Raw genomic sequence first — 23910 nt, forward strand, 5'->3', positions numbered from 1 at the left:
AATGAAATCACCTAAATGGATAACTACTAACTTTGTGTATCTTTGGAAAATGAATGCTACTGTCTACTGCTGGACTGCACAGACTTTTCTCTCTGGAACAGAAAATTACAATTCATTACAAAATGGGTAGTCCAGTATGAGATCTTATCCTGTTAAGGAATGCTGGCAATTTACCTAACTAGAATTCCCAGAAAATACTGGGAATTACTCAGCCAAAGTGGAAATAAAAATCTAGACTTCTTCAAAAGTAAAAAAACCCCAAACAACATGAGCCAAAAAAGCCCCACAATAAAACCCAACCGCACCCTTACTTTACATATTGATGTATTTCCTAAAAAGAAAAAACCAAAAAACCCAAACCCAAAACAAAACCCAACCAACCGTAAAGCAAACCCCAATCACATCCATGAGCTTTATTTTGTTTATTTAACAGAAAATCTTGGGTGGATTTGAGTCAGTGTTCTTTATCACTGGTTGACTTCTAAATCAGTAAAACCAGCTCACATAGCATTGTCTTTGGAAAAGGTCTTTTTTGAGGGGGTGAGTGGAGAAGGGAGGCTAGAAATTGGCAGGCCAAAGGTTATTAAAACATTTTTTTTTTACTCTACTGCCAAGACTTTCATTACATGAAACCATAATGCAGAGCTTAAGTAAACAATACTCTCTCTTTTTACAGCTTTCTCACTAAGCTTTGAAACCATTCATGGAAACTGATGGCAATGCTCTTGTAAGTATAACTGAAGTTATGCCAGGGTTACTGATCAGATGAAGAGGTGGTACATTGGGGTGGCATCCTTGTAATCGTAGAAGATAGTATCAATGTCCATACAAGACCTTCCTTATGGGCCAGGTCAAGTGGTGAAATCAACACAGGCTGCCCCAGTTTTGCTCTAAGAAATAAACAGGTGATGTGCTCAGTGTGAGGCATCCCTGCTCATGGCAGAGGGGTTGGAACTAGATCATTTTCAGATTCTTGCCAATCCTCACCATTCTATGATCTTATTAATACCTGCAAATACCAGAAGGAGGGGTGCAAGATGATGGAGCCAGGTTCTTTTCAGTAATGCCCAGTGGCAGGACCAGGAACAATGGGCACAAACTGAAACACAGAAATGTCCAAATGAGGTTCCCTCTGAACATCAGGAAATACTTTTTTACTGTGAGGGTGACCGAGCACTGCAGAGGTTGCCCAGAGAGGTTGTAGAGTCTTTATCCTTGGAGATGGTCAAAAGTTGTCTGAACATGGTCTGGCTGTAGGTGTCCTAGCTTGAGTTGGGGAGTTGAACTAGATGACCTTCTGAAGTCCCTTCCAAGATCAACCATACTGTGACTCTGTGGAAAAATCAGAACTCTAAACTGACAGAGGTATCTCACTGAAGTTGTCACTTTTCTGGTACATTTTTGTTCATCAGCAGAGCCCACCTGGCACAGGTGTGGCTTTGAACAACACTTGGTTGTACATCTCCCTTTGTAACTGGCTCATGGGTGTATTTGCCATGAAGAAGGGTGATGAATAGCAAGCTTGAAGCCTGCACTGTTCTGCGGGATCACTGTTCCATCTTCCTCAACCCTCAAGCTGAGTAAATCAAAACCTACCAAAAAAGATCAAAACCTACCCTGTATTGCCAGCCTTGCAAAAAAATTATAACCCTTCCAAAGATGCAAATAGCTGTAACGTTTTGCATTTATTTCAGAGCTTTCTGAGGATTATTGCTCTAGGATTTTCCCTGGTAACAACACGAGCTAGAAGTCGATCGATTTTGTTTGTTTGTTTGTAAGTTTGTTAGCTTTTTGTTGAACCTGTGATAATGAAATAATAATTTGTTACCAGGAAATTGAGCTTTATAGAGAGCCTCCCACCATTGTCAGAAGCATAGTAGAATCATGACATTTGGTTCAGTTTCAGACTGTTCTAGTGACTATGTCTCATAGTTACCATACATTCACATCTTAAACTGCTGTGACATCCCTGGTCAGTATCTCTGGTTGTACTGGTAATAACTCTGCCTTCCATTGTTTTCTCTTTGTTCTGCACTGCCATTAATATATCTATTAAGAGTGAAACTCCAAAGTACCTCTTAATGTTCACACTAGGTCACTGAAATGAGAGATTGTTGACTTCCATATTGTGTTGTATTCTTGTGGAAAGCTGAGTTCAGTCTTGCTGGTGAGGCATTTTATGAATTTTGTCGTGGATTCATTTCAGTGTAGGTTTTCTATTGGTTTAAGATGAAAACAGTTTTTACTGAAAACTGTTTTGTTATTTCATAAAATATCTGACTTCAACACTGGTGCCTTGGAGAAAGAGGTTGCATATTTTTGTTCATAAATCAACAACATTTGGGAAGGCAATTCTGTGGGTAACACCGGATTTCATTGCTACAGATGTTTCTCATGTGGAGAAAACCAGGTATTTTATTTTTTAAAAGATGATGCTGGGTTTCTAAGCATCACTAAACAAAATACTTAAAAGTTGTTGAACTCCAGGTTTAGGATTATTTGTTGAAAGTTTACTTCAGCTTTCAGGAATACTGGAAAAGAGAACCAGAAATGTAACTTAATTCACAAAATCTCACTCAGCAATAATATTATTACAGATTTATCACTGATTTTATCCGGGCAAACTAGACACAGTGCTGGCTGGGCAAAATGCCCTTCCTTCCACCATTATTTTCCCAACTCTTCCCACAAAATACAAGGGATTCATCACCCCTTTCAACTTGCAGCAGGGTTACCGTCATTATTGTTGAATAATAAATGCACATTTGTAAAATTCTTTTTGCTTTTACCAGACAATGTTTTTTCCTCAGTTTGTATAGAAAGTGAGCCCTAACAGTTAATTTACATAATATGGATATTAACCCTTTCTTGACAGATGAGGCATAGACTGTGTTATTTTAATTTAGATCATCAATAAAGGTAGTGTATTTATTTCTTTGGTTGTTAACAGAGAACCACATCCTGTCTCAGTATTGCTATTCTTGTTGTACAACTTTATATCTGTCAAAGATAAAATGATCCTACTTCAGTATCACGGCAAAGATATGACATTGCCCCACTACACAGTTTTTGTGCAAGGAGAGCTGATTCATATATGTTTTTCTTAATACCACTTTGGGTAGTTTTAAAGGAGAGTAATTAGTGTGACTGTGTGACCCATTGATTCGCTGAGGCCGTACATTATTTCTGTGTGTCATAAATAGGACATTATTTTCTTTGGAATGAAGACATGAAGGGTGGACCATATAGGATGGAGAAATAGCAGAGTCTCTAACAGAGCTGATGTGTCTTCTCATTGCTTTTCTTTGTCTGTTGTCATGGAGAATAGTCAGTGAGAGGCAGTGGTAAAATTAAGGAAAAAATAAGGAAAGGAGGAGAAGGAGAAAAGGGAAAAAAGAATATGTGATGATTAAGCAGGAGTCTGGGATAATTCATTCCTGGTAAAGCCTCCCACAGGTGTGTCGTTCAGGTCATCTCAAATAGGCACAGATAACCACACAACTGTGATCCACGATTCTGCACTCTGTGATGCATGCTGCAAAGATCACTGGTTAGAGAAAGTTCTAGCTCTTGTAAACCCTGGTGACAGTGGTCTCTTCTGTTTCCAGATGGCGTAGCTTTACTCACCTTTAATGTGCCTGTGAGAAGAGCCATCAGATCCTTCAATAATTATATGAAATGGGGTTTTGTTTTCCTGAAAAGCTGTCTGGCTAGGCACAGGGGCTGCGTTAGGGATGTTCACAGAATAGCTCCGCAGCGGATCAGGTAGCTACCAGCTTTGCATAGCAACGTTGTGGCTGGCATATTAAATTATACATTATCCAACATACACTTATCCAGCATTTGTCCTCTGGAAACTTCAAAACCTCACTAAAAATGGAAAAAGGTGAATGCTTTTGTTCCCATGCTAAAGATGGAAAGGTTGAAGCAAAGAGAAGTCAAGTGATTTGTTCACAATTGCATGAGGATGAGGAGAGTTTACTCCAAAAGTCAGACCTTATATTTCTAATGACCTCTTTTTTGGTCTCTGGTCTTCTCTTTTAGTTTCATTTCCTATGCTTTTATGTGAGATGAAATACATAGACTGCAAATAAGTAAATATAATAAAATTGTGCTATTTTTGCAGTGACTAAAACTCATGTGTAGAATGGCAAACTTCTGGCATATGTATGTTTTTCAGTTTAGATAATCTGCCAGGTTTGTGTGATTTTTTTTTTTTTTTTTTTTTTTTAAGAAATATCCTGAAAGTCTTACATGGGGGAAATACATTCTCTGCACTAAATAAAAAAAAAAAAAAGAAAAATAAATTTTTGGTTTTGTTTATTTTTCAGAATATCTTAGAATGAGATAAATGACAATCAGACTCCTGGTGTATATCTTTAATATTCCCATGTTTGTAAATCCCCCTTGTGGAATGTAATGAAGCATAAAAATGCTGGAGTCCTGACCTCTATTTTTTAACTTCTAAACGCAGAATATAATTCAGGCAAACATATAGGAAAGTAGAAGCTGCCTATGTGTGTGAAACCGGAAGCATTAGTAGACAGACACATGTAATAGTTACATTTGCTCTTGCTCAACTATATATACATCAATTTTAATTAACACATTTTATGCTTCAGCTGCTAACATCCCTTCAGCAGTGAGTGGGTTATGCATTTCCATCCTGCATATACCACCAGCATCACCACAACGTCCTTCTCTAGCTTCCCCCTCCCCTTTCTACACAAATGTTGCAACACAATCTGAAATTTCCTCTTTTCTTTCCTTCCTGCATTTCTTACAGGTTCCCTTGCGTCAGAAGACAAAAAAGAAAAGTCAAGGTAATGAGAGATTGTTTTTTCTTTTCTCTCCTGGGTTTCTCTTTTGTTATTTTCTTAGTATGTCTTATTTTGGGGAGGGTGAGGATTTTATACTGCTACTCAGCTCGTGGAAGGCTGCTTTGTAACTCCACTGATTCTGAGAAAAATGACAACGGGCTGTTCCTTTGGACTAAATCCTTGTGGTATGTTAATTGAATCAAAGCTGAAAATCAGTGAGGTAGAATCAGCTGCCTGCACATACACACACACTAGCGGTTTTCATGTACTTGGCATAATAGTTTTCTCTAGCTGACTTAATAGATGTATTCTTTTCAGCGCAGCTGGGTGAAAGCTAATACATGCATGCTTCTCTTAAAAGGATCAAAGGATATATTTGTAATTTACAAAAACTCCTGTATTGCTATTTAGCATTAATTAGTATCTGCTTTATCTGCAGCTTACTGTTTTGCTTCTGCCCATCAGAGTGCCTTTCAAATGAGCGTGTGTTACTGTCACAGCCATTATAAAACTGAATGGTTTCTAAGTGTATTTTAAGATATTCTTGGGTGACTTGCTGAGATTACTCGCTAAGTAAGGTTGATATCTTTAATTGGCATCTTTCCTGATGATGCACTTTTAAACAAGCAGAACACTGTATTTTTAATGGCACAGGGTTCTTTATAATGAGCCGACGGAGGATATCGTGTAAAGAGCTGGGACAAGCCGATTGCCAAGGATGGCTCTACAAAAAGAAGGAAAAAGGAGCTTTCATTGGCAACAAATGGAAAAAGTTCTGGTGTGTACTGAAGGAGTCATCGCTGTATTGGTACAGCAGTCAGTTGGTGAGTACACCATTCATCCAGCACTGGGTGCTGGACAAACAGATCTGCTGGGACCAAGAGAAGGGAAGCAGGGATCACAAATTAGGTGCACCTGGGAAATGTACAGATGACTGAGTTTATTTCTCAGCCGTGACATTTCTTGTAATCTGGAAAGTGTCTTTGTGAATGTGAAACACGCAGAAAACTATGTTTCCTAGTTCAGCAAGTACTTGTGAAATGTTAACTTGCTGTCTGTTCTGCCCTTTAAAGCTGCTCTTCGCAGGCAGTGGTGGCATTTGAATTTGGGAAAGGTTTTCTGGGGTTTGGCAGTTTGCAGACACTTGCTATCAAGACTCAAAACAGGAACACTTTTTCACGGCTAATTAGTTTAATTTTGAGTAGTCTCTCTCCTGTGTTTCTCTCAATCCCCTTCAACATTGAGATTAATCTGTTTATTTGTTTACTTTTTTTTTTTCTCCCTTTTTTTTTATTCTCCTTCTGCCCAGTTCATACTAGTAGGGTTTCAGATATGAGCAGTGTCAACCGGTGAGGTTTTTACTCCTGGTCTTGCTGATGTTTCATCCAGACCAGTGAATTAAATGTTACCACATTCTGCTGATTCTTTGCTCTGATGAGTTGATGCCGAAAGTCAAACCTGCAGGATGAAACTGTTTTGAATTCAAGGTCCAGCTTTTATTCAGAGGATAAGCTTCCCTCAGGACAGCTGGTATAGATAGCATTTCTTTCCTGCTGATCGAGCCCCAGTAGCCTACTCTACTTTCTGTGTCAGTGAGAAATAATCTAAGATGAAGAACAGCAAGGCCTGAGTTCCTACAATCAGTTGAAGAAACTAGGAATTAAAAGCTGAAAAGGGGTGATGGGGGAAAGAGGCAATGAGAAATCCAGAGTAACCTCTTTAATGAAAGGTTATGGCTGAGTGCAAAGCAGCTGGCTTTACTCCATCCTGTTTGCTACAGCTGACCTTGATGGGGCAGAGGGTGTGTTGCCCATCCAATGAAGATTTGGGCATAATTTTTCTCTTTACCTTGTTGCCCTGCACTGTTACCTCTAAAAACCTGCCATCACATTCAAATGATGGACTGACAGAGCCCAGAACTGGGGTGTGCAGAGGATTAGGGGACACTAGCATAAGTTGAAACTCAGCAGCTTCAGTGTGGAACTGTGGATGGGCAACAGGTTCTCTAAATACAGATGGGCTGCTCTGGAAATCAGCATGTCCCTGGCCCAGTAAAGGATGAAAAATTAAAGAAGCCCTTACAAATTCTTAGCTTTTAATGAAATTTAATGCACTCTGGATTTTTTCCCCACTTGTTTTATTTCTATTGCAGTAATCCTCATGAAAAATCTTGCTGTTTCAGGGAACAAATAAAATGGCTTAAAACATTAAAAAAAGTAAATCCCCAGGCTCTATACAAAACTTCACTCATGTAAAATTTCACATTCTCCCTACAGTTGTGGGTATGGTGTTGCTTTTTTTTAAACAGTATGAAAATTTTGACTAGCATTTGAAGATGGATTAGTTATCCTTTTTGGAAGGAAAACTAAAAACAACTCTGTTGGTCTTGGGCTGTTGTTTTTGTGGCATGATAGTCTGCTGTAGCTTCCCTTCAAGACCAAGTCAAATACATTCATGTGAGAAAGAGGAAAGAGAAAGAGACATGGCTTGGCAGATAAACTTATCAGTAGCATTAATACCCTACTTCTGTCCAAGCAGTGCAAAAAAAGGTGAGCTGGCTGGCTGATGTGCCATTTAGACAGGGGAAGTGTCAGAAGGGAATTATTCCGAGGAATAAACAAGCTGAGAGGAAATAAAACAAGGCAAGGCTATACAAAGTTTGCCCTCTGGGAAGACAAGGGTATTGAGGGAGAGGTGCAAAGTCCTCTACTTTCTATAGTTCCACTGGCCCGGCTAAAATCTGTGCTCAGGATCCAGGGAAACTATGGGCATGCTGATTCCAATGCTTCTAGACAGGATTTATCATTTGTGTGAACTCGTCCTTTTAGTTCATGCCTGCTTTCTGGCTGCCACTGACTGCCCCCAAATGAACAAGGCTGAAGAATGGGTGGCAACCTTATTCCCATTTATATCATATGCTCTAAAGAGGTTATATGGCTTCAAAATTCTGCTGGCTTATGTCAGCCCTTCTCACCTATCACAGTTCTTGTAAACATGCTAGCTGGTAGCATCTCCTTTGCTTTCAGTTTCTGCTGAGTCTCACACACTATTTTATGTTAAAACCCCAAGGTTTCCTTGGACAACTTGAAGTGCAGCCTCAGCACAAGTGTAGATTCAGGCATTGTTTGCAAAATGTCAGTAACGGTGAGGTGTGGGAAGGTGTCCTGTGCTAAGATCTGCTTACGTAAACTGATAAGACCACAGCCATGCTCAAGTCTCATATCTGAGATGAATTAGACCTGTTGTATTTTCACAGATATTTTCATATTTCAGTTGATGAAACACAAAGAGCAGTGATGTAATAACTTGCTTGATATTTCTTCTTACTATCTGGCTTTAATACTGCCTACATTTCCATTGCCTTCAGTGAAGTAAACTTTCTGTCCCAACAGGGCATTCAAGATGACAATCCTAAGTTCATAGTTATGTGGAAAAAGGAGAAGTCCTGCTCCTCATGTGCCTGATGGTTCTCATGATGGGCCCTTTTATACAGGCTGAAGCAAAAGGTGTTGGTGGAGGAGCAGTGCTGAGGTCAAAGGAACCAGGGCACACCCGCTGCCCGTAGCTCTGCCTGACTAGTTTCATTCTTGTGAGAAACAAGCATGTTTTTTCGTGGCTGTGTGGAAACTGCAGTCAGCCAGACACTGACAACTGTAGCATAGCAACAGGGTGCTGGACCTTTTTTCTAACAGAGACTGAGAAAATAGGGAGTGGGTGGAATTTGTGCAGGAACATGCATTGTCTTGGATTTGGGTTGGTAACCTCAGCTGACACCATGTTCTCTATGAAGTGTCTTCAGGCACCCCCAAAGCTCTGGATGTTTCTGTCACTGATATAATTTGCCTTCAAGCCACTCTGGTTCTGGGTCTTTCACATGAGGCAGGCTGGGGGAGGCAATATAGGACACTTGTGGTGATATTTGCAGATGGTATTTTCTTGAATTTAACATAAAATGTGTTGTGAAAGCCACAGCTCAAAAAAGAAAAAATGATAAAATGCTGAGAAGGGTCAGCGATAGCAGATCAGGCACACCAAGAGTCAAGCTTCTTCACTGAAGGCAAACCAGAGCACACAGGCAAATCCAGGTTAGCTTTCAACCAGCTAGCTGAAGTACAGTGAGTGGTGATTTTAGAGCCCTGGTAGTCTCAGCAGGCTTGGGTAGACTGCCCTGAAAATTCTTCCCATGTAAGCTTGCTTTTGGTATAAAACATGGATACCACATGAGGCAGGTAAACTTTTGTTTGCAGCATGGAGGTGCCCAAAGTCTAGGGAAGTGAAGCTGTTTGGACTAGGAAGAAACACAGAAGGGATGGTTTTGCAATGGAAACATGGAAAATATAAAAAAATGGACCTGAGCAGTCGGACTTTCTGGGTGCATTCAGGAACACCACAATCCTTGGACAACCAGTCTTCGTTAGCATTTGGTTTCTTCTATTGAGTAGGCAGCTGTTCTGTTCTCTGTAGGCAGCTGCCTTGAAGACAAGTGTTTAGAGGACAGCATGTGATCCGCCCCTTTGGCAGTTTTACTTTTTATACTGAAACCCTGTAGGGAATCAGCTCTTCTGCATAGGAAACGGAGTGGCAGGGGAGGATTGTCATGTGTAATCCCAGGCTCCTGTCTCCCTGAGCTTGTTGCAACTGTGTTGGATAGTGTTGGCTGAAAAGGGTCAGACGACTAAATGTCTGTCTTGTGGGCCTTTAGGATAGCTCAGCTGGTTTTTCAGATAGAGTTGAAATACAGTTTTGCAGGATGTGTTAATGATGGTTGTCACGGGTGTTCAACTGAAAAGAAATATAAATATAAAAATCAAAGGGTTGCAGGCTGTGATCTACTGTCACTATTTGCCTTTGTTTTTTTTTTTTCCCTTTTCACTGCATTTAAATTGGTCCTCACTCCAACAGCTTTACTAAGAGCTGTATAATTGCAGTCTTTTAAAGCAGAAATCTTCTCCTTTGAGTTACAGTAGCTGTGTATGTGGATGAGAAAAAGTCATTGATGTCTGCTGATTATGCCAAGGGCTTTGGGGACCTCTGGTCCAATATCTGACGCAGATTATTCACAGTTCTATAGGCTGCGTCACTGGTGTACTTGGCAGAGAGAAAAAGACTAAAAAGGCTTGAGGACTGATCTGCTTCTCCAACATCCATGGGGTTTTCTGGGGGCAATGCTGAAACATGGTGATGGAGAGCCAGGAGGAGTGCCCTGCATCACAGATTGGAGCTATTCCACAGTAACTAGATACTTTCACTTTGCAGCATAATTAAAAAAAAAATATCTTTCTGCACCATTACATTCACTTTAAATATTGAAAAAGGTCTATTAAATTATTTACTAAATCTCCTGAAGCCACGACATTCAGGCAATGTATTGAGGCAAGCTAAAAAATTATATTGACCTCTTTCAGTGGATTCATGCATTATATTTCAGAAATATATGAAACCTTTTTAAGTGACAAGCTTTTTTCTGTGAAAAAATGGTTACTTTCTTTTTGCATCAAGCATTTTCAGAGACTGTTGTAGGGAAACAATTTCAACAATAACAATTGGGTATAGCAAAAAGTGCAGATTTATGTGTTAGGCTAACCTGCATAAAACCCACAAGAGATAACAGCCTATTCTTTTAAATATCCTGACTAAATAGGAAACATGTCAAGGTCCTTTTAATCTGAGCTTTTTAGGGCTATTTTACAGCATTGCAATAAAATTTGAAGGAAGTTTGATTGAAATGTGTGAGCTAAATAACAGCACGCTTAAAGTGATGTTAAAGACAATATTTTGGAGAAAATAAATCATTTACGACTTCTATAGACTTTTAATGTTTTAAAATGTCATTTTCATTCCAAGAATGACTGAAAGGATGACTTCCACATGTTGTGTTCCTAGTGTTTATTTGGAACTCTATATGCTGACTCTAATAACGGTTATAGTATCTTATTGTTATGACTCGTTTTTCTTTTTTTCCCTTCCCCTTTTCTGATAATTATGGAGCTACATACTCATCAAACCCCCATATTTGAGATACATACCAACAGTTCATTAAAAAAAAAATCATACCATTAACCTCCTTCTCTTCACTCATATCTAAAATGAAACAAACATTAAACTTTTCTTATAAATGAACAAATGTGAAATCACAGACAGAATTAATACACAATCTGAATGTCTGAATGTATTGAGAGAGTATGCATATTCAAAAACATAATCTTTTACCAACTGGAACGTGTCACATACTGCATAAGAAGTCTGGAGATTTCTCTGTAGTAAGCCTGGTAAATGTAAATTACTGAAATCAAAGCTTACAGACCTATTTTCATTAGCAATTTAGACAGTAATCCTCTAATTTAGATAGTCGTTGGATATGTTAGCGGTTCAATCCTAACATGCGGAGTTCCATCTCCACATGAGTGGAAGCACCTCTGATGAATGTCCTCACGCTGGCTTTACAGGGTCCTGATAATGCATTAACCCAAAACAAAATCTAAATGCTCAAAAATTTGTATACATTGACAGTAAAGACAGTGTCACCTAATATCATTGCACAGACTTAATCAACTCATGAGTGCTTGTGCAGCACCCTAAGCTATTAGTGGGATACAAGCTAGACCAATGGCTACTGAGCCGTGATTGCATTTGTAACATGTAAGGCAAACCCACTCAAAAACCTAGTCAACCCACTCACCCAGCTGATGGCTTACTTAGTTCAGGCCATGGATTTATTAGTGTATGGGTGGGAAAGTGCTGGATATATTCCTTCACATGGGGTCTTACGGATCTCTGCTTTTTTAAAACTGGGTTTATTGAGTCATACTGCAGAGAAAAAAGTGTCATTGAATACATTTCTCATCCAGCAATGTGTATAATAATGGCTTTGATACCTCATGAACTCTTTTTGAGTTGTCTCTGGTGTTCTTAAGCTGGTCTTGGGAACCAAACAGGAATATCAATGTTCTTGCTGCACCTGGTCTAGTGAGTTATCACACTTTTTGGTACAGAAATGAAAGATAGTGCATTTTCTATCTCTAGTACAATGCAGTCCCTGAATAAGACTCCTCTTTTATTCATCCCTACTCATCCCCTCATCTCTATATACTTGCTGTAACTATGGTTCTGGGATGGAAATACTAGCTTAAGGTGTAATTGAGTGAAATATACATGTAAAAAAAGAAAAAAAAAAAAAGGACCTTGAAAAAAAACCCTAATCTCTTGTTTCTTTAGTAAATTGTTGTTTTATCCCAGTGAGTTTACTCTCACTAACTTCCAGCCTGTGGAATGGAAGCAGAAGCTCATCAAGCCAGGCTCTAAACAAGTCTGACACATAAAAATATAGTCAAAGAAAGTTAAAAACCCAGAATAGCAAACAAATAAGCACTTTTTTGTTACAAATGAAGTCACATCACAAAACCAAAAATTTTCCAGCTCAGATGCTGATAAACATCATGGTTGTGTACTGAAAGTAACAAAATAAAACCGCCCAAGTGTGTTCTGGGCTTTTTTGTTTGTTTATTTGTTTGTGGCTTTTTTGTCCTGGAGCAGGGAAAACCATTTACTAGTGAAGACACAAAATGTAAATTTAATACATGTGAGCTGCAGGAATGATGGTTATGCCAGCTGTGATTTATTGCATACCACAGAACAGATACGCAAAGGTGCAGGGAAGCCACCCACTGAAATATCCATTCTGTATCCATATTTCTGTTCTCAGAGATTCATGCTTCTGAGCATCAAAGCTCAAAGACTTGTCTCGATGAACAGCTTTTTATAGTCTCCTTATATTCATGCATAATGTGACTTGAGTAGCTGTCAGTCATCTTCATTTATCCTCTCTCTTTGTAATTGTTGTGTATATTTTACCTGCTTTAAGTCAGTGTACGTTTTCAGAATTTTAATGTGCCCAGGGATAAGGGCTGGTAGCAGGAAAAATGTAATTCAGGAATGAAAGCTTTCTAAAGTCTGGAAAGTACAGTTTTTCCTGATATTATGGCTATAGACTTTGCCTGCATCATTGCTCCTCTTAGGAGAAGTCCTAGTCTAATTGCTGCTGATTTGGTGTATATAGATGTAGTAAAAGAAAGATACTTCAGTTGCAGGCAGCAAGAACATGGATTTGAGGCTGATAACTTCAGGTTTGCTCTGACAGGGTTCAGCTGACCCAGAACAGGGGTGCCAATGCTCTGCACACCCTCTTCCATCCAGAAAGGGGTGTCTGCATAGAAACTGTGTACATAAATGTCTGCCTGGCTTTTGCTACTTCCTGTACCAGGAGAGGAGAGTGATAATCTGGGTGGCCAAAGCCTTCTGAGGTTGGTTTGCAGTGTTAATAACATCAGAGCTCAGCTCCATGGGACCGTCCCCTTGCACTGTTTCACCTCCTGGCATGGAAGCAGTTCATATTGCCTCTGCCTTACATACAGGCGTATATAAATGAGCCTACAAATTACTCCATGTTACAATTACCCAGGGGAGACCATCTCTGCCTAGCATCATTTTGGGTCACTTCTGAATTCACATTATTTCAGACATGTATTTTTCAAAAATACATAGATACGTGGTGCTATTATGGATCTGTGAAAAATGCATGTGTGCTGTATAATGAAACAAACGCTCCTTTGAGATTGTATGTAATATCCAGACTTGAAAAGATGATATAACCCTTATTCATCCTTTCTTATCCATCTCTTTTAAGAGGCTTCTGGTTTTAGAGCTGAAGTTCAGTAGTTTCATTTTCTGTGTTTTATGCACAAAGCAAGGCTGGTCTCTTTGTTGAAACTTTTGTGATCACTGATGGCTGCAAAGGAATTGTGTTCCTACAACTTTCTGCTGGTTTTAACCCTAGCTTGATCCAAACCTAAATTGTGCCCTGGACAACTTCAGACTCTGGACTAGACTTATGACTTATTCAGGAATCTTAGGTAAGGGTGCTCTGATACAAATTCTTCGAGGTGAGGAGAGGGAATCTACCTCAGCAGTGTCATAGGAGTTGATGATCCTTCCTCTTGCAGCCACTTTGATATCTAGAAGTGTACAACAAATCCCATGCTCACCAACTGCCACTTGCAAAGACAGGAATGGTGGCTTTCTAGCACCAACGATTTGCAAAGTAGTAGCTGGTATAGGAATATTTCTTCTTCCCAAATATCAGCCAAAACACTGGATATGATCTGTCCCCATGGTGATAAGCATATATTTTCACAGTATAAAAAGCTGTCAAAACCAAGCATTTGCACATTAAATATTGTTGAGCATTGGAGTCTGGTAGCTTACCAATAGGTTGATGTGGTGACTTTCACCTTTTTTATCACTTTTTTATTGCAGGCTGAAAAAGCAGAAGGATTTATCAGACTTCCAGACTTCAGTGTGGATCAAGCAACTGAATGCAAAAAAAAGCAGTAAGTTTACCTCTTGCCTCCAGTTTTGCATGATTTTTACAACATTGCAAGGAATTGAATCTCTGTAGTGGCTGGCAATGAAGCTGTGGGGAGTTCTGTGTTGTATTAATAATGAGATATTAATTGAGCTACTGAAAGAAAACCATATTGCAAAAATATTTTTTGAAAATACCCTGCCAGATGTGATGTGTTAAAACTACAAATTAAACAGTAGATCAGCATGCCACATGTTTTTTTCCCCCCCTTCCTCTTTGTTCACTGATTATGAGCAAGTTGCAGTCCATCTCAGATACCTTCTTGTAGGTAAGGAGGTCAACAATAGTGCACGTAATGCTGATACCCTCCAAGTTGGAACTATTCTTTAGGCTTCAGTGGTGCAGCTTTGGGCTGTACTTGAAGCCTTTGGTTCTACAGTGAATACAAACCCTGTTTGGCAGGGTACACATTTCAAAATATTCTCTCCAAACACCACATGCAGCACTGATGTCCAGCTCCTTCTGAGTACACTTCAAAGGTTTGGAGGGGTGTTGCTGCTCTTCAAAGTTACAAAGCTCAGCATGGTTTTTATCCTGTCCCTCAAGAGAAAGCTTCTGTACTTCTATTGAGATCTCACACTGTGATTAGCTGTAGGTGTTTCTGAGATTAACTGTGGGCTTGGCTCCTCCAAAGAAAGGGGACATCTATTTTGAATATGGAGAGCTCTATTTTGTTTTCTCAAAGTTGAGTCATATAGTACATTACCATGGGAAAATGTTGCCCTTCACTACTGCAGCTGTCAGCTGTAGGTGATTGCAAGAGAAACACATGCTCATCACTTACTTGGGATAGGGTAAGTTAGGAGAACTGTGAGGAGTGACCAGTGCTGCTGGGTCAGCTGGGTGCTCTTCCCTGGGATAGAGTAAGTTGCTTAATGAGGAACAAAAGACAGAAACCACCCAGTCTCTGGATTGGAGACTATATTTTAGGAAAAAAATCCCAACCAAACAAAAAAGACTGAAAGTCTTACTGGTGGATGTTCAACTAAAACCTCGGCAGGGGACTATCTCCATTTTGTTTGTGTCCAGCCTGCCATCTAGTTGCCTTTTTGGTGCCTCCTAAAACCAGTTTTTGAAAAGACAGTGAAGAGTCAGCCACTCTTCACCTGCTGCATGCCACTTGTGATTTTATTATACCGTATATCCCTTCCTCCCACCATCAGTTTTCCATGCTGCAGGGTTTCAGCCTGATTGACCACTCATGGAAGCTGTTTCATACCTTGGGTCACTCCTGGTGCTTTCTTGCAACTTTTTTTTAAGTTTACTTTGCTTTTCAGAGTTGCAGGAAGAAAAACTGCACATGGTATTTGAGATGTGGGCATGCAACAGAATTATGTAATTCAATAATGAAAGTCTTTGTTTTATTCTTTATTCCTCCCTTTTTAGTTCCTGTAGTTTATATCCTCTGAATAATGTGTGGCTTAGGAAATTAGCTAAAAATACACTAGTGTTTTAAGGAAAGAGCTATTTGGATGGATAAACTGATCCGGATTAATATAGTGGAGTGAATAAATATTTTAAATAATTCATTCAGCTATTAATTTTTCTTTCTTACGTAAACCAGTTTTCTTAATATCTCTTCTATTTTTCTTTTCTTGAAGTGCTATTAAGATCAGCCACCCACAGATCAAGACATTTTATTTTGCGGCAGAAAATGTTCTGGAAATGAACACGTAAGTAGGAGTGACTGGCCATGTTTCATCCTGTCTCATGCCTGAGAACGCCCTTTGAAATTTCATTCTCTCCCTCTCAAGTGGTTGCTGACAAAGTTATTCAGGGAATTACTAAGTCTGTTTTATTTTCTGGTCACTGTGTAGAACGAACCTACTGCTATTTGGTCACTAATAACAGTTGAAATCAGAATTCCATTATTAGCTTGATTTTGATACTAATGTTGATGATATTTGCTGGTATAAATCCCTTTCCATTAGAGAGGTGCTAGGATTTGATAGCAAGTTCACCTTAGGATAAGCAAGGGAAGAAATTAACAGGAGGGAAAAGCTTAATGTAGTCTTGTCCCAGAAGTGATCTAGGGCTGGAAAATGATAGTGTCTGCTTTGAGTATCATGTCAGTTAACAGGGAAGGTTACAGGGATAGGAAGGGCTGATTCTTTAATGTATGTAAGCATTTATTTCAGTGCCAAATTATGTTGTAGTTAATCAACCCTGGTGACAGATCAGCAATTTTCTTTCAAAAATATCTATAAGAACAACAATTCATCCACACAGTTTTGAATCAAGAAGTAAAATAGATATGAATACTGCCATTTTAGGAACCACTGAGCTATCAGAAATAGACATTCCATGCTATAGATCCAGTTCTGGCTGATCTGTATACATCTCATATCTTTGTATTTTTTTACTTCAGATTGCAGTCTGTTCATAATGCTATTACATTAAATGGCCAAATACAGATACAAAGCTGTATAATCTAAATAGGAAGAAGAGCTCCTTTCTAATCCATTATTTTAATCATGGCTCTGCTGGTGATCTTCGTGAGATTCTTCATAGGGCATTTACTATTTTTTCCCCTTATAGACAGGAGACCTCATACATATTTACCACAGCAGGAAAGGATAGAGGTTGAAAGAACATGCTTGACCTACTGAAAGGGATATATATACAGAGATGTACAATACTACAGTAGTGTATGTACATACATCTATGTTCATAAATCTGTAGACACATACAGACAGTGAAGAGATAACCACCCATTCATGTATCACCGTGTTTCCTACCAAAGCTCCTGAACAGAGTGAGAAGCTCTTGAGGCAGATGGGCTGAGGAGGACTAAGAATGAAGGACAGCTGGACAGGAATATTTTTGTAGGGAAAGTAAGCCTGGTTGAGAGAGTAGACAGGGAAGGATGCAAGGAGAAGGAAAATGGAAATTAGAGCTAATGGGGAGGACGTTAGTGAGTGCCAACAGCCAGTTTGGAGCCCAGCTGGAAATTCTCGGTGTCCTAAGAACACTTTTGAAACGTTTAGTCTTATGTGAGTGAGTGATTGAACTCTATGCAGGTGTCTCAGCTCTTATGTCCCCAGACTGATTTTCTTCAAACTCCACTTCAAGAATAAATATCAATTTGGCTTAAAGCTAGATAGCCTAGCATTAGAGCAGCTTAGACTACACTACGCTAATTCTTCACTGTTGTAACTGATAATGTTTTCCTTGGCAAAGTATAAGATACATGCATTTAATTTATAAAGTACACACATACTCACGCATATGTCAAAACAGGCTAAAAGACATCTGTTCTCTTGGCTCCAGTCCTGCAAATACATATGCATGTGAGTGGTTCCAATGAACTCACTGGGGCATTCGTGTGTGTCAAGTTACGGGTGCGCATAAATGCTTGAAAGATCATGACCTTTTGTAACTCTTCATGCGTATATATTAAATCAATAGTGGATTTATTAATACAGTCATTTGCTTCATTAATTTAGTATGTATTTGCTATTGGCATGCACACATGAACAGTAAAAGTGTGCTGGCTAACTACATGCATTTACCTGGTCAATTGCACATGGTTCCTAGCAATCTGTCTGACCTTTTGGTTGATGAAGTCTTAATTTTAGCAAACCTTTTTTCCTGTTACAATTTTTTAATTAAAAAAAATCATTCTATTTGCTGTTAGAAAAAAGACAATAGTCCACTCTTGCAGAAATGTCGCTTTGTTTTCTTGAATTATGTGTCTCTACTGTTCATACTGCAGTCTAAGAATCCAGTTACTTTGACAATGATCTTACTAGCAAATTTCCCATTGCTTCAGTAGAATCAAAACAGACACAATGTTTTTTCAGAGTTATGAACCTTAAATCCTGTCTTTCATACTTTCCTATTTAGGCCTTGAGTTTTAATCTGAAAGGCTTGAGCTTTTCCACTTCTTAAGTTCTTTAAAACCTGGATAGATCTGAATGAAAGAATATACAAAAAGTATATCTAGGGATTGTTTCTAGCACTAGAAGAATTCAGCCACCTAGGAAGGGAAGTGGAAAAAAACCTATCAATAGCTTAAAGAAACACAGGAAGTGAGACTTAGCAAAACCAGGAGTACAAACAGAGTTGAAGAAAGCAGTATAGAATGGTCAAAAAGTCTAGTTTTAAATGGCTTAGATTCTTAGACTGTGCTGTGATAGCTTCGGCCAAGGCAGCTGACATGGTCTTTGATGGCTCCAATGCATTTTGCTTCACTCTGGTGAAAGTTTGTCCCTCAATAGCAGGACTAAGCCACTGAAGTTCAGCACACGTAAATACTTTTCCTTTAGCTTTGACGAATGCAACTCCCTGGTCATCAGTAGTGAGTTTTTCAGGATTAGGGAAAGACGATGTCCCAGGCAAGTAGTCCTACTCACCACAGTCTTCAGGTTAATGAAAATGGATGTGGTGATGCAGAACACATCTGAAAGGGAGAAAACCTTGTCCGAACAGCATGTGGGTATCCCTAACTCTATATTCCCTTTGTTTCAAACACAGGTGGCTAAGTAAGCTGGGGATGGCTGTAGACCCTCAGGCATCCAACGGGAAGAATGAGGAAGGTATGCTCCTAACAGCAGCTTCAGTGTGTAACTACACCATATTCCCAGTTTTTGCTTGGCCAAATTTTTGTCAGCTCTTTTCCTTCTTTTAAATTGTCAACTTGGGTCTGTCTGCCAACTGAGTTCAGAGAAATGACACTGACACAGCACAGGGTAATCTTAGAAAAAGAAACAGTGGTGAGAAACAGTGCCACTGAGAGACAGTGATCTTGTGAAAGATAACTACTTTCTGGCAAGTTGCTGGCTTGCTATAAACCTACTAAGTGCAAAGAGAAACAGCTGTGCTACTCTGTGGTTTGAGCTGGTAAGGTATATTACAGAAGTTGTGCTAAGGCCTGGGAGCTCACTAGCTGGGGAACACTTTGTGAGTGTAGACCCATCCCTAGTGTCTCCTCTGTTCATGGAGGTTTCAACAGCAATGTTGGGGGGGGGGCCCGGAGAGAGATAGGGTATGTGTGGTGGTAGTGGTGTGTTGAAGTCTACAATTTGTTTCAAAGCTAAGCCCAAGAGCTGATTGTGGAATGAGTAATTTTAAAGGTTCCCTAGCAATTTATTTATTGTTTTAATTTGCACACTGACCTAATAGAAGTTTTTGGTGGGAGGCTATCAGCGCCTGAATCACAAATCTGGGCAGAGGACAAAGCAAGTCACCTGTCAGAGTGCTTGGAAAAGCTGCTGGTGAGGACATATATGCTAGTTTAGAATAAGAAGTGCTGTAGCTAGTCTAGCTAGTGTAGTTAGCAAACCAGGGATGGACTCTGACCTGAGTGATACATATCATCGTATGACCTTTTGACTCTCCAATTTTAGAGTGCTGGTAGCCAGTACCTCATTTAGAACTGCTCAGGTTATGAAGGCGCTGTCATTATGAACTGGTATTTGTAGTGGTATGAACACGAGTGATACAGCTTGCTTTGTCTAAGCATCACTGCATCCTTTTTGACATTTCCCTGAATATTGTAATGATTTATGTCCAGGCTTTGGACATGTAATTCCATTGTTGATTAGTATGATCTAGCTCTGTGTATATTCTGGCTCCATTTATACTCTGCCATTAAAAGCAGCTTTGGGGCTGGTAAACATAATATGACTGATTTCTGGAGATTCAGCAGATCTCATCAATTTCTTTGTTTTCAGTTCATGGTTCCTCTTTATTTCTTGTCAGGAAACTTGTAAATTCCCATATCCCTAAATTCCTACAAAATGCTGTGTCCTCTTTGAACCCAGTTTTGTACCAAAACAGTCTGAGTTAATTAGGATAAGGGTCTATAATGCGTATTAGCTACGTAGCAAGAACTGCATGGCAATTTTACTCAGGAAGGAAGTGTTCAAATATGTTGTCTATGTCTTCACAAGTTTGTTGGAAGATGAGAATGGTAAAAATCTGTACATGAAAACGAATTTTTTTTTTTTAAAGCCTAAAAAAAGTGTAGCATTGGTTGTGTTGGCTGAATCAAGAGTTAGAAAATACTTCAAAATGAATCAGCCCACTAATCTTAATGGAAAAAAAAAAAGACAGAAAGGTACAAAATAACCCACTCAGCAGCAGGTTACCTAATTGACCTGCAGTAAACCTAACATAGCCAAGATGTCTTCAGCTTTTAAACCAGTGGCTCATTTCCCCTTCAGAAAAACACTCTCATTCTGGTGTCTAACACCTCCTTGTCTTTCCACGTATGTTTTGTCTCAGGTGCTCCAGCAGCTGCCTCAAGTGTGGGCTCAGCACCCCAGTGACAAGCCTGGGTGGATGTGCCCCTGCAGAGGCATTGCTGTATTTCAGAAAAATGCTGTCATTACGCACATGCACTTCTGTTCCTGCTGACCTGGTTCTTCCCTCTGTATCACACACCATAATTCTTCAGGGGGGTCTTGGCTTTTGTTATGTCACTTCTTGTGTATTCATGTACTTTCTGTACATTTTAACCCCCTCCACCCAACTCCATTTGCCTATTTAGAGTATCAGAAACAGCTGTTATTTTTTTTCAGTTCTTCAGTGTGCCTAAAAGGGGAGCTGTAGAAACAATAAGCTCTTTACTAAGAGTTATTCAAGAAGGCATTAACAGAACCTTAGAATTTGATACAGGCCTTATTGCAGCCAGTCTCAGTCGTTTATGCTAAGATTTGCCAGGACATTTTCCCAGTAAATAGAGTAGTAGTTATGCCATTAAAAAACTCTACAGTTCTGCAAACAGTATGGGATAAAAAAGGTAATGAATCTCTTTGTTTCACTTTGCTAACAGCTTAGAAAGTTCTCTCGTATGTGTAAAATTCTTCTCTCTTAAAATTTTGTTTCCCTCATGCTGTGCTTATGGAAGCACCCAAATGACATAAAAGTAACATAAAAGAAAGCACGCAGGTATCATTATAATTAAAAGGTGAGATAATCACAGGTGATTTCCCAGAGACCATTGCCAACACACTGCTTCCTAGTGGTGTGTACCCATAAAGTTCAGCTCTTACAAAGCACTCCCTGAACATAAACACCCCTTGCCCACCTGGGACAGAGTTGGAGGGTTGCTTCTACCAGAGAGACCCAGCTGCTCTTGGACAGCACAAGCTGCTGTGTGCCGCTGGAGGCAGGAAAGGCAGTGCAGGGTGCTGGCTGATAAGGAGATCGCAGGGGTAGCCTCTGCCCTTGTGACATGTGTCACTTGCTCACGTTGTCCTCATTAAGCTGTGATTGTATATTCTAACCTTTCATGTCCCCAGCTCAGTTGGGTGGGGGTGAGCGATGTTACTCTCCACATATGGTGCAGGGCAGGATGCAAGCACTTGCTCCTATAAAGGCTGGATGTGAAAGGCTGAAGCATGCCAGGAAATTTGGCACAGGAAAGTGATCTTACCCAGTGGTTACAGCCAGGGCTTGGAAATAGGAAGCAGTGATTTACCACTTTCTCTTTTTTGTGTCTTATTTTATCAATGATTATTACTTCATTTAATCCACTTTACAAAAGCATCAGAGAAAACGCTGCACAGGTAGGTGACAGAAAAAACAACACAACTGCGTCTCTGCCACATGTCAAAAGACAGCCAGGCTCTACCAGATTGCTTCGTATTGAAAAATAAAAATGAGTAGGGTGTATAGTCCTAGAGTTCTGTGTTTAATTTTAGTACTAGCTCTGCACGTGTACTGCCATGCTGCACAGTGTGCCTATGTCAGCTACCATGTGGTGACAGACAGCTCCCATGGGGCTGCTCTATGGTTTCCAAAGCACCATGCAAGCAATCTGTTTTCTCCAAAATTGCAGTCAAAACACCAACGCCTGTTGCTACCTCCAGGAAAACTTACTGGTTAGAGATTAAGAGACAGCATCTGCTACTTTCAACAGGTCTCCCTAACTCCTACTATCCATGATGCAGCCTCTCTTTTAAAGGCTGCTAAGGGAGGACAAAGAAAGCCTACCCCAGGCCTATTTGTGAAGCTATCAAGAGCTGTGTCACCAAATGTTTCCATTGATAGCAAATTAGCAATTTTTTTTTTTTACTTAAAAAGGAAAAAAAAATAAATATTGCCTTGAAGTAGTGTAACATTACCACAAGTGAGTTAATTTTCACTGTAGGAGACACTGACTTGTTACAGTGTGGTCTGCAGCCCAGAACATGCTACTTGGTCATCTGTGGTTACCACAGCTCTGTGAGGAATAAATGAGAGCTGGTCTAACACTTTGCTTTTGCTCATTTTCCATTTGCTTCAGAATGCTACAGTGAAAGTGAACATGATGATCCAGAAATAACAGACATGCCACCTCCCCCCTACACAGTCCAGCCAACACCACCTCCTTTGGTAAGTGTTACAGTAGGTGGCTTGCCTCTTCTGCTTGTCTCTTGTTGAGGTGGTGGGCCTTTGAGGAATAACCTAAAACAGCGGCTAGAAGTGTTCACCCTGTGTGCCTGTGAAATGAGCTACACTGCCAGGAGCCTCACACTGTAGAAGAACAAGTCATTCAGATGGAAGAATATTTATCTTGCTGGAGAAAGGAAGGTGTCCACTCTGCCTGATACACATGCCATCTTTTCTTTGTGAGGTTTTTAACACACTGCCATAACCTAGTTTTTCATGCTATTCTTTTCTTTTCTCCTTTTTTTTTAAGTCTGTCCCAAATCTCCTTTCTTTTTGTGACCCCAGTAGCATCATCCAACAGATTTATATTTACTTATTTTGAGAGAGTTGTTCTCAAGACTGATGAATTTGAAGCTGCTTTTGTGGCAGTGACGGGAAAGAAGCCTCTTATTGCAGTGATAAAATAATTTCTTTCCTTCTACCTCTGAAAAATAGAATATAAAAAATAGGCATCCTCCCAAAATATGTGCTATTTTTTTCTCTCTTGCTGTAGCACATTTGTCCAGAATATTCCTTCTTGCCTTGTTTAATTTCATAAATTAGAATAAGCACTATGCAGCTTTATGTGTCTAATCAAATTGACTCACCTAATTATTAGCTATTTATTGCCCTATTAATCTTGTTTCTGTATTGTTGCTTTTCTCAGTGATCTCATCTCCACTTATGTGCACTTTAAGATACGAGGTTTACTGAATTCTGTGTTTAGAAATGAGTAATCTGGTTTTGGATGGTAATGCAGCTGAAATAAAGAATCCTAAGCTTAAGCCTTTCCCTTCCTTAGCTGAAAGTTATCATCGAGGTTATGCAGTAATATACTTTGATCTGAGTCATCTCATTGCATTTCATGGAAGGGAAGTGTCTTCTGCCTTGTTGGAGTGGTACAGACTCCTGTACAGCATGCTGAATTGACATCTGGTAGCTGAGATTGGGCACAGAGGCACTGAAGTAGGAACAAATTTGAAATATACAGATGAGCTGAAGAAGCTTGCGCGGTCACAGGCAATAATGAAAGGAGACATTGTGCAGAGGATTGCTTGTCTGGCATAAAGCTGGGAGCGTGTGTCACACTGTGTCACCCACTTGTCCCCTTCTGTTTCAGTCAGATAAGTCAGCATTCACTTCCTCTCCTGAAACAGTTGCCTAACGTTAATCACTGTAAAACAACTCACCTGGCACTCAGGGGTGTGTGGTGTTCACTGCTGTGTAAAATGTGATTCTTTATTGCCTATATTAACTGGAAATCAAATGTGGCCGAGTGGCTATAAATACCAGGGGAAAATAGGAACCTTG

General features: G+C 39.7%; 1 protein-coding gene across 4 annotated transcripts in view; it reads left to right on the forward strand.

Annotated features, from left to right (window-relative positions):
- The first annotated feature begins 658 nt into the window (after window positions 1–658).
- Window positions 659–23910, forward strand: part of IPCEF1 (interaction protein for cytohesin exchange factors 1) — a 41025-nt gene continuing 17773 nt past the window's right edge. For 2 of the 4 annotated variants that reach the window (XM_061378685.1, XM_061378686.1), the window contains exons 1-7: window positions 659–727; window positions 4787–4823; window positions 5475–5644; window positions 14133–14206; window positions 15843–15914; window positions 18718–18779; window positions 22475–22563. In XM_061378685.1, the coding sequence (XP_061234669.1) occupies window positions 704–727; window positions 4787–4823; window positions 5475–5644; window positions 14133–14206; window positions 15843–15914; window positions 18718–18779; window positions 22475–22563 (528 nt within the window). In that variant the 5' untranslated portion in view covers window positions 659–703. Of the gene's footprint in view, window positions 728–4435; window positions 4643–4786; window positions 4824–4866; window positions 5006–5474; window positions 5645–14132; window positions 14207–15842; window positions 15915–18717; window positions 18780–22474; window positions 22564–23910 lie in introns of those variants that run through there. The other 2 variants (XM_061378689.1, XM_061378688.1) reach the window with 2 other exon arrangements.

This window comes from Neopsephotus bourkii, unplaced genomic scaffold, assembly GCF_033783945.1.
Source record: "Neopsephotus bourkii isolate Nb327-2 ecotype Australia unplaced genomic scaffold, CSIRO-AGI_Nbou_v1 NB_1767, whole genome shotgun sequence".
NCBI lineage: Eukaryota > Metazoa > Chordata > Aves > Psittaciformes > Psittacidae > Neopsephotus > Neopsephotus bourkii.